The 15,240-nt window shown below is 39.5% G+C and overlaps 1 protein-coding gene across 1 annotated transcript; it reads left to right on the forward strand.

Moving 5' to 3' along the window:
* The first annotated feature begins 14,069 nt into the window (after positions 1 to 14,069).
* Or2aj4b (olfactory receptor family 2 subfamily AJ member 4B) lies at positions 14,070 to 15,014 on the forward strand. Its single transcript, NM_001000908.1, has one exon. The coding sequence runs from the start codon at positions 14,070 to 14,072 to the stop codon at positions 15,012 to 15,014; it is 945 nt and encodes a 314-aa protein (NP_001000908.1).
* Positions 15,015 to 15,240: the final 226 nt, after the last annotated feature.

The following is a 15,240-nucleotide window of genomic DNA, read 5'->3' on the forward strand; positions in this document are numbered from 1 at the left end:
GAGAATATCCAGGAAGAAGGTGATTGGCTGAAAGCTAAGGCTACTGAAGTCCTTCATTAGCATGGAGAAGCATTCTAGGTCCTGCATTATGTGACTGACTGCCCTCAGTTAAGGCTCATGTTTATATGTTCCAGAGCAGGCACAGAGGACAGGGAGTGGGCAGCTCCACTTGCTTCTGCAGGGTCAGACCTCTGAGAGTCCTGGAGTTTGAGCACAACCCACCAGTTCTTATGCAGGTCTGATAGCATGGTCCACATGCCCTACAGGAGTGGTATAACTGGGTTATATGGTAGAGTTATTTTTAGCTTCTTGAGGCTTCTCTGCATTAACAGATGTAAGAATTCCAGAGTGGATAAACCAGTGTGCAATCCTCATCAGCATTTGGTCTAAGTTTTTAATTTATTTTTAACTTTTTTTTTTTACATTTTATTTTTTTTTAACTTGAGTATTTCTTATATACATTTCGAGTGTTATTCCCTTTCCCGGTATCCAGGCAAACATCCCCCTCCCCCCTCCCCTTCCTTATGGGTGTTCCCCTCCCAACCCTCCCCCCATTGCCGCCCTCCCCCCAACAGTCTAGTTCACTGGGGGTTCAGTCTTAGCAGGACCCAGGGCTTCCCCTTCCACTGGTGCTCTTACTAGGATATTCATTGCTACCTATGAGGTCAGAGTCCAGGGTCAGTCCATGTATAGTCTTTAGGTAGTGGCTTAGTCCCTGGAAGCTCTGGTTGCTTGACATTGTTGTACTTTTGGGGTCTCGAGCCCCTTCAAGCTCTTCCAGTTCTTTCTCTGATTCCTTCAACAGGGGTCCTATTCTCAGTTCAGTGGTTTGCTGCTGGCATTCGCCTCTGTATTTGCTGTATTCTGGCTGTGTCTCTCAGGAGCGATCTACATCCGGCTCCTGTCGGTCTGCACTTCTTTGCTTCATCCATCTTGTCTAATTGGGTGGCTGTATATGTATGGGCCACATGTGGGGCAGGCTCTGAATGGGTGTTCCTTCAGTCTCTGTTTTAATCTTTGCCTCTCTCTTCCCTGCCAAGGGTATTCTTGTTCCCCTTTTAAAGAAGGAGTGAAGCATTCACATTTTGCTCATCCGTCTTGAGTTTCATTTGTTCTAGGCATCTAGGGTAATTCAAGCATTTGGGCTAATAGCCACTTATCAATGCGTGCATACCATGTATGTCTTTCTGTGATTGGGTTAGCTCACTCAGGATGATATTTTCCAGTTCCAACCATTTGCCTACGAATTTCATAAACTCGTTGTTTTTGATAGCTGAGTAATATTCCATTGTGTAGATGTACCACATTTTCTGTATCCATTCCTCTGTTGAAGGGCATCTGGGTTCTTTCCAGCTTCTGGCTATTATAAATAAGGCTGCAATGAACATAGTGGAGCACGTGTCTTTTTTATATGTTGGGGCATCTTTTGGGTATATGCCCAAGAGAGGTATAGCTGGATCCTCAGGCAGTTCAATGTCCAATTTTCTGAGGAACCTCCAGACTGATTTCCAGAATGGTTGTACCAGTCTGCAATCCCACCAACAATGGAGGAGTGTTCCTCTTTCTCCGAATCCTCGCCAGCATCTGTTGTCCCCTGAGTTTTTGATCTTAGCCATTCTCACTGGTATGAGGTCAAATCTCAGGGTTGTTTTGATTTGCATTTCCCTTATGACTAAAGATGTTGAACATTTCTTTAGGTGTTTCTCCGCCATTCGGCATTCCTCAGCTGTGAATTCTTTGTTTAGCTCTGAACCCCATTTTTTAATAGGGTTATTTGTTTCCCTGCGGTCTAACTTCTTGAGTTCTTTGTATATTTTGGATATAAGGCCTCTATCTGTTGTAGGATTGGTAAAGATCTTTTCCCAATCTGTTGGTTGCCGTTTTGTCCTAACCACAGTGTCCTTTGCCTTACAGAAGCTTTGCAGTTTTATGAGATCCCATTTGTCGATTCTTGATCTTAGTGCGTAAGCCATTGGTGTTTTGTTTAGGAAATTTTTTCCAGTGCCCATGTGTTCCAGATGCTTCCCTAGTTTTTCTTCTATTAGTTTGAGTGTGTCTGGTTTGATGTGGAGGTCCTTGATCCACTTGGACTTAAGCTTTGTACAGTCCTTGATCCACTTGGACTTAAGCTTTGTACAGGGTGATAAGCATGGATCGATCTGCATTCTTCTACATGTTGACCTCCAGTTGAACCAGCACCATTTGCTGAAAATGCTATCTTTTTTCCATTGGATGGTTTTGGCTCCTTTGTCAAAAATCAAGTGACCATAGGTGTGTGGGTTCATTTCTGGGTCTTCAATTGTATTCCATTGGTCTATCTGCCTGTCTCTGTACCAATACCATGCAGTTTTTATCACTATTGCTCTGTGATACTGCTTGAGTTCAGGGATAGTGATTCCCCCAGAAGTCCTTTTATTGTTGAGGATAGCTTTAGCTATCCTGGGTTTTTTGTTATTCCAGATGAATTTGCAAATTGTTCTGTCTAACTCTTTGAAGAATTGGATTGGTATTTTGATGGGGATTGCATTGAATCTGTAGATTGCTTTTGGTAAAATGGCCATTTTTACTATATTAATCCTGCCAATCCATGAGCATTGGAGATCTTTCCATCTTCTGAGGTCTTCTTCAATTTCCTTCTTCAGTGTCTTGAAGTTCTTATTGTACAGATATTTTACTTGCTTTGTTAAAGTCACACCGAGGTACTTTATATTATTTGGGTCTATTATGAAGGGTGTCGTTTCCCTAATTTCTTTCTCGGCTTGTTTCTCCCTTGTATAGAGGAAGGCAACTGATTTATTTGAGTTAATTTTGTACCCAGCCACTTTGCTGAAGTTGTTCATCAGCTTTAGTAGTTCTGGTGGAACTTTTGGGATCACTTAAATATACTATCATATCATCTGCAAATAGTGATATTTTGACTTCTTCTTTTCCGATCTGTATCCCCTTGACCTCCTTTTATTGTCTGATTGCTCTGGCTAGAACTTCAAGAACTATATTGAATAAGTAGGGAGAGAGTGGGCAGCCTTGTCTAGTCCCTGATTTTAGTGGGATTGCTTCAAGTTTCTCTCCATTTAGTTTAATGTTAGCAACTGGTTTGCTGTATATGGCTTTTACTATGTTCAGGTATGGGCCTTGAATTCCTATTCTTTCCAGGACTTTTATCATGAAGGGGTGTTGAATTTTGTCAAATGCTTTCTCAGCGTCTAATGAAATGATCATGTGGTTTTGTTCTTTCAGTTTGTTTATATAATGGATCACGTTGATGGTTTTCCATATATTAAACCATCCCTGCATGCCTGGGATGAAGCCTACTTGGTCATGGTGGATGATTGTTCTGATGTGCTCTTGGATTCGGTTTGCCAGAATTTTGTTGAGTATTTTTGCGTCGCTATTCATAAGGGAAGTTGGTCTGAAGTTCTCTTTCTTTGTTGTGTCTTTGTGTGGTTTAGGTATAAGAGTAATTGTGGCTTCGTAGAAGGTATTCGGTAGTGATCCATCTGTTTCAATTTTGTGGAATAGTTTGAATAATATTGGTATGAGGTCTTCTATGAAGGTTTGATAGAATTCTGCACTAAACCCGTCTGGACCTGGGCTCTTTTTGGTTGGGAGACCTTTAATGACTGCTTCTATTTCCTTAGGAGTTATGGGGTTGTTTAACTGGTTTATCTGTTCCTGATTTAACTTCGGTACCTGGTATCTGTCTAGGAAATTGTCCATTTCCTGAAGATTTTCAAGTTTTGTTGAATATAGGTTTTTATAGTAAGATCTGATGATTTTTTGAATTTCCTCTGAATCTGTTGTTATGTCTCCCTTTTCATTTCTGATTTTGTTAATTTGGACGCACTCTCTGTGTCCTCTCGTTAGTCTGGCTAAGGGTTTATCTATCTTGTTGATTTTCTCAAAGAACCAACTTTTGGTTCTGTTGATTCTTTCTATGGTCCTTTTTGTTTCTACTTGGTTGATTTCAGCTCTGAGTTTGATTATTTCCTGCCTTCTACTCCTCCTGGGTGTATTTGCTTCTTTTTGTTCTAGAGCTTTTAGGTGTGCTGTCAAGCTGCTGACATATGCTCTTTCCTGTTTCTTTCTGCAGGCACTCAGCGCTATGAGTTTTCCTCTTAGCACAGCTTTCATTGTGTCCCATAAGTTTGGGTATGTTGAACCTTCGTTTTCATTAAATTCTAAAAAGTTTTTAATTTCTTTCTTTATTTCTTCCTTGACCAGGTTATCATTGAGTAGAGCATTGTTCAATTTCCAAGTATACGTGGGCATTCTTCCTTGATTGTTATTGAAGACCAGTTTTAGGCCGTGGTGGTCCGATAGCATGCATGGGATTATTTCTATCTTTCTGTACCTGTTGAGGCCCGTTTTTTGACCAATTATATGGTCAATTTTGGAGAAAGTACCATGAGGAGCTGAGAAGAAGGTATCTCCTTTTGCGTTAGGATAGAATGTTCTATAAATATCCATTAAGTCCATTTGGCTCATGACTTCTCTTCGTCTGTCTACATCTCTGTTTAATTTCTGTTTCCATGATCTGTCCATTGATGAGCGTGGGGTGTTGAAATCTCCCACTATTATTGTGTGAGGTGCAATGTGTATTTTGAGCTTTAGTAAGGTTTCTTTTACATATGTAGGTGCCCTTGTATTTGGGGCATAGATATTTAAGATTGAAAGTTCATCTTGGTGGATTTTTCCTTTGATGAATATGAAGTGTCCTTCCTTATCGTTTTTGATGACTTTTAGTTGAAAATTGATTTTATTTGATATTAGAATGGCTACTCCAGCTTGCTTCTTCTGACCATTTGCTTGGAAAATTGTTTTCCAGCCTTTCACTCTGAGGTAATGTCTGTCTTTGTCTCTGAGGTGTGTTTCCTGTAGGCAGCAGAATGCAGGGTCCTCGTTGCATATCCAGTTTGTTAATCTATGTCTTTTTATTGGGGAGTTGAGACCATTGATGTTGAGAGATATTAAGGAATAGTGATTATTGCTTCCCGTTATATTCATATTTGGATGTGAGGTTATGTTTATGTGCTTTCATTCTCTTTGTTTTGTTGCCAAGACGATTAGTTTCTTGCTTCTTCTAGGGTATAGCTTGCCTCCTTATGTTGGGCTTTACCATTTATTATCCTTTGTAGTGCTGGATTTGTAGAAAGATATTGTGTAAATTTGGTTTTGTCATGGAATATCTTGGTTTCTCCATCTATGTTAATTGAGAGTTTTGCAGGATACAGTAATCTGGGCTGGCATTTGTGTTCTCTTAGGGTCTGTATGACATCAGTCCAGGATCTTCTGGCCTTCATAGTTTCTGGCGAGAAGTCTGGTGTGATTCTGATAGGTCTGCCTTTATATGTTACTTGACCTTTTCCCCTTACTTCTTTTAATATTCTTTCTTTATTTTGTGCGTTTGGTGTTTTGACTATTATGTGACGGGAGGTGTTTCTTTTCTGGTCCAATCTATTTGGAGTTCTGTAGGCTTCTTGTATGCCTATGGGTATCTCTTTTTTTAGGTTAGGGAAGTTTTCTTCTATGATTTTGTTGAAGATATTTACTGGTCCTTTGAGCTGGGAGTCTTCACTCTCTTCTATACCAATTATCCTTAGGTTTGATCTTCTCATTGAGTCCTGGATTTCCTGTATGTTTTGGACCAGTAGCTTTTTCCGCTTTACATTATCTTTGACAGTTGAGTCGATGATTTCTATGGAATCTTCTGCTCCTGAGATTCTCTCTTCCATCTCTTGTATTCTGTTGGTGAAGCTTGTATCTACAGCTCCTTGTCTCTTCTTTTGGTTTTCTGTATCCAGGGTTGTTTCCATGTGTTCTTTCTTGATTGCTTCTATTTCCATTTTTAATTCCTTCAACTGTTTGATTGCATTTTCCTGGAATTCTTTCAGGGATTTTTGTGTCTCCTCTCTATGGGCTTCTACTTGTTTATTTATGTTTTCCTGGAATTCTTTCAGGCATTTTTGCGATTCCTCTCTGTAGGCTTCTACTTGTTCTCTAAGGGAGTTCTTCACGTCTTTCTTGAAGTCCTCCAGCATCATGATCAAATATGATTTTGAAACTAGATCTTGCGTTTCTGGTGTGTTTGGATATTCCATGTTTGTTTTGATGGGATAATTGGGCTCCGATGGTGCCATGTAGTCTTGGTTTCTGTTGCTTGGGTTCCTGCGCTTGCCTCTCGCCATCAGATTATCTCTAGTGTTACTTTGTTCTGCTATTTCTGACAGTGGCTAGACTGTCCCTATAAGCCTGTGTGTCAGGAGTGCTGTAGACCTGTTTTACTGTTTTCTTTCAGCCAGTTATGGGGACAGAGTGTTCTGCTTTCGTGCGTGTAGTTTTTCCTCTGTACAGGTCTTCAGCTGTTCCTGTGGGCCTGTGTCTTGAGTTCACCAGGCAGGTCACTTGCAGCATACAAGTTGGTCTTACCTGTGGTCCCGAGGCTCAAGTTCGCTCGCGGGGTGCTGCCCACGGGCTCTTTGCAGCGGCAGGAACCAGGAAGACCTGTGCCGCCCCTTTTGGGAGCTTCAGTGCACCAGGGCTCCAGATGGCCTTTGGTGTTTTCCTCTGGCGTCCGAGATGTATGTACAGAGAGCAGTCTCTTCTGGTTTCCCAGGCTTGTCTGCCTCTCTGAAGGTTTAGCTCTCCCTCCCACGGGATTTGGGTGCAGAGAACTGTTTATCCGGTCTGTTTCCTTCAGGTTCCTGCGGTGTCTCAGGCCGGGGGGCTGCTGCTCCTGGGCTTAATTTATTTTAAAAAAAATTTTTTATTCCCTCTGACAACAGTGAGAAGAAACATCACAGTAGTTTAATTTGCATTTCCCTAATTGTTAAGGATGATGATCTCAGCCATTTTAATTTCTTTTTTCAAATGAACTCTATTTAAATCTATAGCCTATTTTAAATGAGTGTATTATAAATGAGTATAAGTTCCCATTTTTTAAAAAAATTTCTGTGTTCTCCTATGTATTCTGTAATAATTTAAGAAGTATTTGTAGTAGATCTTTCAAAGTTTGGCAAAATTCTGTTTTGAAAACACCTGTTCTGTTTCCTAAGGTTGCCATCTCCATGGTTACCTCCATTTGTGTTTTCTTTATTGCTTCTGTTTTCATTTTCAGGTCTTGGGCCAATTTGTTTATTTCCTTTACTTGTTTGATTGTATTTTCCTGTATTTCTTTAAGGTATATATTTGTTTTTTTTCTTTAAGGACTTCTACCTGTTTGACTGTGTTTTCCTTTATTTATTTAAAGAACTTATTTGTATCATCTTTAATGTCCTCTATTATCTTCATGTGATGAGACTTAAGGTCAGAATCTTGATCTTTGAGTGTGTTAGGGTATTCAGGACTTGCTGTAGTAGGAGAGCTGGATTCTGATGGTGCATTATTGTATTGTCTTCTGTTGGTTCTTTTATTGCACATGTCTTCACTATCTGGCTGGTCTTGGTATCCTCGGTTGGAGTAGGCTTCTCAGGAGTCACATGGAGCTGTGTAGAGCAAGCGTCCTGGGAGGCAGGCAGAGCTGTAGTCTGGGTGGGCAGGGTGGGTGGGGTCTTTCAGTGGGGGTGGGATGTGTGGGAAGGGAGATGGTAGGCATACTTATTCATCATGAGTGTAAGTGGAGGTGCTGACCAGGAGGGAGATGGGACTATGATAGGGCGGGACTGACACCACACCTGCTAGGCTCTCCGAGATCCTAGGTAGTATGTCTCACCTGTGTCCCTGTTTAGAGCAGTCCTACTTGGAAACAGGCAGGCCTATGGGGTGGCAGTAGGAGTGAGATGCTGGTCTGCTGTGAGTCTATTTTCAATATTTCTATTTTCTTATTAAATTTAGCTCTCAAATACTGGATTATTTTTATCATTTAATTAAGCCTTATGCTAGTAATTTTTGGGGGGAGTCCTTAGACATTTATTTCTATTATATTTAAATTAATTTAGCTGTTTGTGTTTTCTTTAAACCACTTGAATTCTTTAATAAACGTTATGGCTGTTCCACATTCTGTGTTTGTGGTTCAGCTCTGAAATTCTCATAGTAGAACACTTCTATTGAACTTGTGGTTTTTGTTGGAGACATACTCTTGGCTTTTTATAATTCTCGTTACTGTGATGGGACCTGATCATATAGATTTGTTTCACTTTGTATGCCTGATGTGAAACTATAGGCTGATTCTGTTGAGTGCCAGTTTGCTTATTGTTATTATTGTCCAAGGTTAATTTCAGACTATGTATGTGGGTTGGTTGGTCCATTGTCTAGGTGCTTTCCATTGAGTTTGGATTGGAGTTATTGGACAAATAGCAGGATCTGCTATGGCTGCTTTGCAAGCTGTGCTATCTGAGCCTTGCCTGGTAGTACAAGGATGGCATGACTGGATTGTGGTTGGGCATTGGGGATTTGCATCACCAGCCCAGAATGTAGATTGTGATTTTGCTATATCTGAAAGATAGGGATAAAAGCAAATAAGGTTCCATGGACTTGCCAGGCTGGGCCAACACACAAATATATATCCCAGACAAATCTTTGAGTTTGAATGTGCAACAGCCTATCTAAAGTCCTGTGGACTCACCATACTTGTCCAGATCACAGCATGTGTAACCTTGGAAAAGCCTAAAGTCTGAGCATGGCACAGGCATGTTCCAGACCTGGAGACCTAGAAGAATGCTCTGGCACACAGGCTAACAAATGTCATCATTGAAAAAATGGAGAGTAGCTTCTTGATAGAATTTTTTCATACTGCAATGAGCCAGTTTTCTGAAATGAAAAGACTTTCCTTTAGAAAGGGTTAATTGTAATAACCTCTAATCTGCACATCTATTCAGCATACATTAGCAGCCAAGCAACATATACCTGAGTAGAACAGATATACTCTTCTGCCCTGAAGAAGAAGGTCTTTTAAAATGGATTACTTTGTTCAATGAAAAAGTGAAGTTTATGGGGACATGATGTTGCATTTAGTCTATGAGTTCTGACAGGAGGGCCAGCTTAAACTGGAGCTAATCAAAACAGCCCTGGAAATGAATGATGTTCAATCATTGTTGGCCTCATGACCAACATGTGGCCAGAATTCTAATCCTTGCAATGCTGAGGCAGGGATTGTCATAAATTGAGTCTGGCCTGGGTTACATAGTGAGTTTTAGCTCATCTTGAGCTACCTGTCTCAAAACAAGAACAAATCCTGTAAGGCATTAATAAACAAAGTATGTTTGAAGTCTTGCTTGAAATTCTGAAATGTAAAGAAAAGCTTAGTCATTATTGTTGTCAATTGAAAAATTAATTACCAGCATTTTGCATGCATTGATATAATTTAGATTGTTTTGTGATGATGTGATGCTCAGACCACTCTGTTTTACCACAGAGAATGCTACAGTGCACCAACTTTTGTCCTTAAAAACCACTTCTGCATGCCCTGCTGATTCTCAGGGGATCAAATTCCCAATGCTTTTCTATTATAAGAAGGCTGATTTCTCTCCTGGAAACCACACATTAGGAACTCCAAGACTAGATGTCTTCCATTTTTTTCCATGTTACAACCTAATGATCCACTGCCCAGTTTGAGCTGATCTGAAGTAGATGCTAGCTAGGTGACTTCCATCAAACATATAAGGTATTATTAATAGCATAAGCAAGTAAGCAGCATCCTGAGTGAAGATGCCCCTTATACTCCTGAACCAGAGGATAAAGTGTGCTGTATGGCAAATCAGGTATGGTCTGATGTGGTGAGTAAGGGGCAGGAGGGAAGACTGGTCCTGCTGAGATGCATGAATTGTCTCACCATGTCCCTGGATACATTGTGGTAATCCCCAGTCTTGGACTGCAGTAGTAAGTGAACAAATGTAAACCCTTCACTTAATGAACTTAGTGTGATTCCCTGATGCAGTTGGCTGGTTCTGAACAGCACAGACTCATTTTCTCTGCAGAAAGCATGAGACTACACTGTAAGAGAGATTTCAAATGTTTATTTGGTGAATGGAAAGCCTGGAGACCTTTGGAATTATTAGGACAGACGGTCTCTGTAGAAGAAACCAAAATATGGGAAAGAGGACATAGGTTAAATTTTGTAAACACAAAACAGTCACTGGAAATGCTAAATACAGATAGACAATTTCATGAATTTTTTAAAAGAAATTATGGAAATGTGAGAAAAATATTTGCATATTCAAAACTGTATTACAGACACTAATGGAAGTGTTTATGGGAGTAAGTTGTGAATGGATGCTGATAGCTATTGTTTTATTATTAGATATTTTAACTCAATTTGGTGAACTTTTTCTTATTAGTATTTTATTACATTAATTCTGTTCACAAATATATATCATTGTATAATAATTATATAAGTAATATACTATCATCTAATTTAAAATTGGACATTCTAAAATTGATTAAATGAAAATTCTCACTTAGATAAATTTAGCACCCAATAAAATTATTTGAAATAACTTAGAAAAATATGAACATGTGAAGTTTAAAAATTTTGCTTTGTTTTAGCTCTAGGAAGGCAAGAGACAGTGTTACTCACTATGTTAATTTGCTAACAAGAACTGAGAGTTAAAGTAAACAGAACTAGAAAGGTCATGGCTATTGCCACTATTTTTCCTCCAATCAAAACTGCTCAACTCCAAAGAGGTAATTTATACATTCTTGATAGGCAGCCACAGTGAAGACCTTGGTTGCCATGGTGAAGCTGTGTGGCTCATCTGGTCCTTTGAAGATACTTTAATGCCCAATGGTAATGATGCATCATTGGTGTTGCCCTTTATTGTGAGCTCCCTTTCTTTGTCCACACTCCTTACTTCCTATCTGACCTATAGAAGACACGAGATTGTTCGAAATCTCTATGGCCACATTTACTAATGTTACTTTAGGAGAAGGTTTACGATTTTAACTTTAATATGGCAGCAGCAGTCAGACCTATGTCCTTGTGCCTCAAAACCAATGGGCATTCCATCTTAAGGCGACATCAGTCTAATGTGATGTCAAAAGGGAGATTTTAATCTCTTGATTGCTAAAATAATTAGCCAACTATGGGTTGCATTGAAGGTGTATTACAATAATAGTTTGAGGAGTAAGACACTTAGCTCAATACCTTTCAGCAAAGTTGTCTTTGCAAGAAAATGCTCGAGGCACAGTGCCTCGAAGAGAAGGTATGACCTGGGCCTTTTCTCATAATGCAGACACTCCATATCTGATACTCACATGTTCTATTATGTAAGAGCAGATCTCATTAAGATGTTCATTCTTAACAGTCTCTCAGTCACAAGGAATGTAATGTATAACCCTGTGTGACAATATGCATGTTTATCAGCAAAACCTATTTTTTACCTCTGCTAACTCTAGCGTGACTTTATATCACAATTTTTGGAATTTGTTAATGATGACAAGTATTTAATCTATAGTTTGTACCTCTCCGGTCTTGAAAATAGTAAAATACCTTTACTTTCTGCAATCTTTTTTTTTTTTTTTTGGTGGTAGAGTAGATAAAAGGAACCAGACAAACTGCAAAACCATTTTCTAGTTTCTCAGAATCACTGTCTTTTCTATCAGCCAACCTTACTGTAGGGAGAAATATTTTACAGACACTGTAACTTGGCAGTACTAGGTATATAACATAGCAGACATAAGTTCTGTCTTTGCTGAGACAGGCAAGTAATGAGTATTAAACAAGTTATTTTTTAAATAAGTTTTTCGAATGAAGTAGTTGCTAATATTAGCAACTTGGAGAAAGTCTTGTGATCAAAAATGTACTCATCTGAAGCGGGAGTAGAGTGCCAGCTTTCTGGTCCTGCAATCTTCCCGTTTGGAACTGTTCATAGGGATAAGCTCAAATCTCCGTGAAGGAAGTGATAAGGTATGCTGCCTTAGTTTTCACCCTCATGACTGTAACTGGAGAGCAGTCCCAGCTTCAGGGAGAATGAGAAGCTCAGGAGAGCACACACAGTGCTGAACTAATTGTTCAACTGAAGGAAGTGGGTGAGGAATACACACTGAGAACCACCATGTTCACACATGGTTCGTAAGATCTTCAAGGACATTCTACACGAACACTGTTTACAGAGGTAGAGCTAGTAGAAGTGTGATTGGTATATACGTCTGGTTTATGTATAGGAGAGAGGTAAGGAGATTCGGAGGTTTGCCAGTTGCACAGAATGGCAATGCTCTGAATCTATGAGTTCTAGAGCTACAAATGCCCATCTATAGCGTTTTTTTGGGGGGAAGGCTATTAGATGGAATTTATTGTAACAGCTCAGCATCTGGCATTATAAATTCGATGACGCTGTGAGATGTATGGTTTTATTAAATCTGGTTGTCAGTAAAAAGTGTAGGTCACTCTGCAATGATTGAATGTGACTACAGTGTTAAAAGGACACACACACAGACACACACACAGACACATACACCACACAAACACAACACAAACAAAAACAATCAGTTTTTGGACAGTAAATTTGTGATCAGCTTACTTCCTGGCTCATGAATGCCATCTTGTTTCTCTGAGCATATATATGTTCATGTGTGTATGCCTTAGTGAGAAACCAACCCAGAAATTTTCACACAATATGTTGAATTCTTTCTCCTCTGAGGAACCCCAAACCTGTTTAACTATGCAGGGAGTGACAATACCAACAAGCATGCTACTGTGTACAGGGCAAAGTCCAGGAATGCTCAGCCCTACATAAATGGCTATAGGCAAATAGAGAATACTGAGAGCTGGAGAATAGTCTTCTCCAGGGAAGAACTCACTTGTTTATTCAATACCAAATGATCAGCTCTGAAGTCAAACATACAAGTATCATGCAGACCTAGCACATTGTGTTTATTAACCAGACCCTCACCTCCACAAAAACTATAATTATTAAAAAAAAGGTCATGGGTAGGATTTGAGAAAGATCAAGGAGGGTTTGGACATAGGGAAAGGAAGAGGGAAATTATGTAATTATATTATAATGCCAAAATATTTTTTAAGACATGAAAGAGATAATTGACTTATGTGGTCTTTGGACCCCCTTCTGTATCTCCACATCATGGGGACATATGCAAGCATGCACATACATGTTAGTAAGTAAACAAAATAAAGCCAAATGACAGAAAGCAGTAAAGTTTATATAGTTTATAAGAGGTTGATATATAGCTGGGCATAAAACTAGAAAGGAACTTAAAATATTGAACATTGCTCAGTAATGAGCTATGCACAGCCTGACTCATAAAGTGAGCCCTATATGTGGATTTCCAGGTAAAAATCAGTGAAGCCCTTTGTGCAGACTAGCTGTGTTAATAATGAACTATGTAAGTTAAGAATGTCAACAAACTTTTCATGAAAAGGAACATTTTAGTTATATAGAGAATCTCGGCCTCCATCTCTGTTTTATCTCTGTGTCTTCATCTGTCTGTCTGTCTGTCTGTCTGTCTGTCTGTCTGTCTGTCTGTCTGTCAAACACAAACACACACACACACACACACACACGTGTCATAAAGTCATTCAAAAGAAGTATTGAATGTTTCTAAAACTAATCTCAGGCAGTCTCCTTCACTGTGTTAAGCTCAGCACGAAATCACCCACACAATTCATGCTGTCATTATTCTTTATTACTTCCTTTCATAGCCAGATATCATTTCTCTTTATTCAAGATTTCAAGGAGGACATGAGTGAAAAAGAGCAGGAAAGTCTGGGTTTCAATTGGAAAATACAGTTAATCATTAATACATTGAAAGAATTTACAGTGCCTAGCTAGGTTCTAGGGAGAGTCCCATCCAAAGGGACTTACACAGGGTATGCAATTGTGAAAGCTTAACTCAAGAAATGGCTGGACAGAAGTAAAGCATACGCAAGTAAGTGAAGTTTCACATCTAAAATATAAAAAGGTACATTCTGCACTAGATACTAAAATTTGTTAGAACCACCACAACAAAAAGTGTACTTGTATAACACATCCACTCTGAAGCCCTCTGTGAGGTACTTGACGGTGAATAGAAATTGCATATCAACTCATTTCATTGTGTGAACTTGTAAGTGCCTCCAAGATTTAGCAACTTTCTCATAGTTAAATAACCATCTCTTTGTAGGTAACATAGGAGGAGATATGACGGGAGCTGGGAACTACACTTTCAGCAGCGACTTTATCCTCTTGGGACTGTTCTCTTCTTCCAAGACAAGCTTAGTTTTTTTCTCATTTACATTTTTCATTTTTATTATGACAATAACAGAAAACACCCTCATGATCCTCCTAATCCACAGGGATTCTCGACTCCATACCCCAATGTATTTCCTGCTCAGTCACCTCTCTTTCATGGACATCTTGCACATTTCCAACATTGTTCCTAAAATGATCGCTGACTTCCTCTCAGGCAGCAGAACCATTTCCTTTGCGGGCTGTGGCTTCCAGATATTCCTGTCCCTCACCTTGCTAGGTGGTGAGTGCCTTCTCCTGGCAGCCATGTCCTATGATCGATATGTGGCCATCTGTCACCCACTTCGCTATCCTGTGCTGATGAGAGATAACTCCAGTGGGCTCCTGGCTGCAGGCTCCTGGCTAGTGGGGATCCTCAACTCCATAGTGCACACAGCTCTTGTACTACACTTACCCTTTTGTAACTCAAGGGCCATTGATCACTTTTTCTGTGAAATCCCTGCCATGTTGAAGTTGTCATGCATAGACACAACACACTATGAGAGAGGAGTTTATGTGAGTGGCATTGTTTTTCTGCTAATCCCATTTTCCATGATCTCTATAACTTATGTGCAAATTCTCCTCACTGTCTTCCAAATGCAGTCATCGGGGGCTCGGCAAAAGTCCTTATCCACCTGTTTATTCCACATGGTTGTTGTCATAATGTACTATGGGCCATTCATCTTCACATATATGAGACCTCGCTCATACCACACTCCAGGGCAGGATAAGTTTCTGGCGATATTCTATACCATCCTGACACCTACACTCAACCCCATAATCTATAGCTTTCGGAATAAGGATGTCCTCATGGCTGTGAAAAACATAATCCAAAGCAATTTCCTGAATAAAAATTGAATGGAAAAATGTCTCATTTTTGTGTTTTGTAAACTCACTTGCTTAGCTTGTTTCACACATCTATTTCAGAGTAATGCATCATTCTAATCAAGTCTATATTTATATCTGTATATAGATGCATATAGTAAAGTCTTGCTAAGCTGCAGTAAGGCAACCATAACATGTTATCTAAAAAGAAGAAATATTTGTTAATGTATTTATAGAACATATAGTAGAACTATGTGTG

Source organism: Rattus norvegicus, chromosome 11 (genome assembly GCF_036323735.1).
Source record: "Rattus norvegicus strain BN/NHsdMcwi chromosome 11, GRCr8, whole genome shotgun sequence".
In the NCBI taxonomy this organism is placed as follows: Eukaryota; Metazoa; Chordata; class Mammalia; order Rodentia; family Muridae; genus Rattus; species Rattus norvegicus.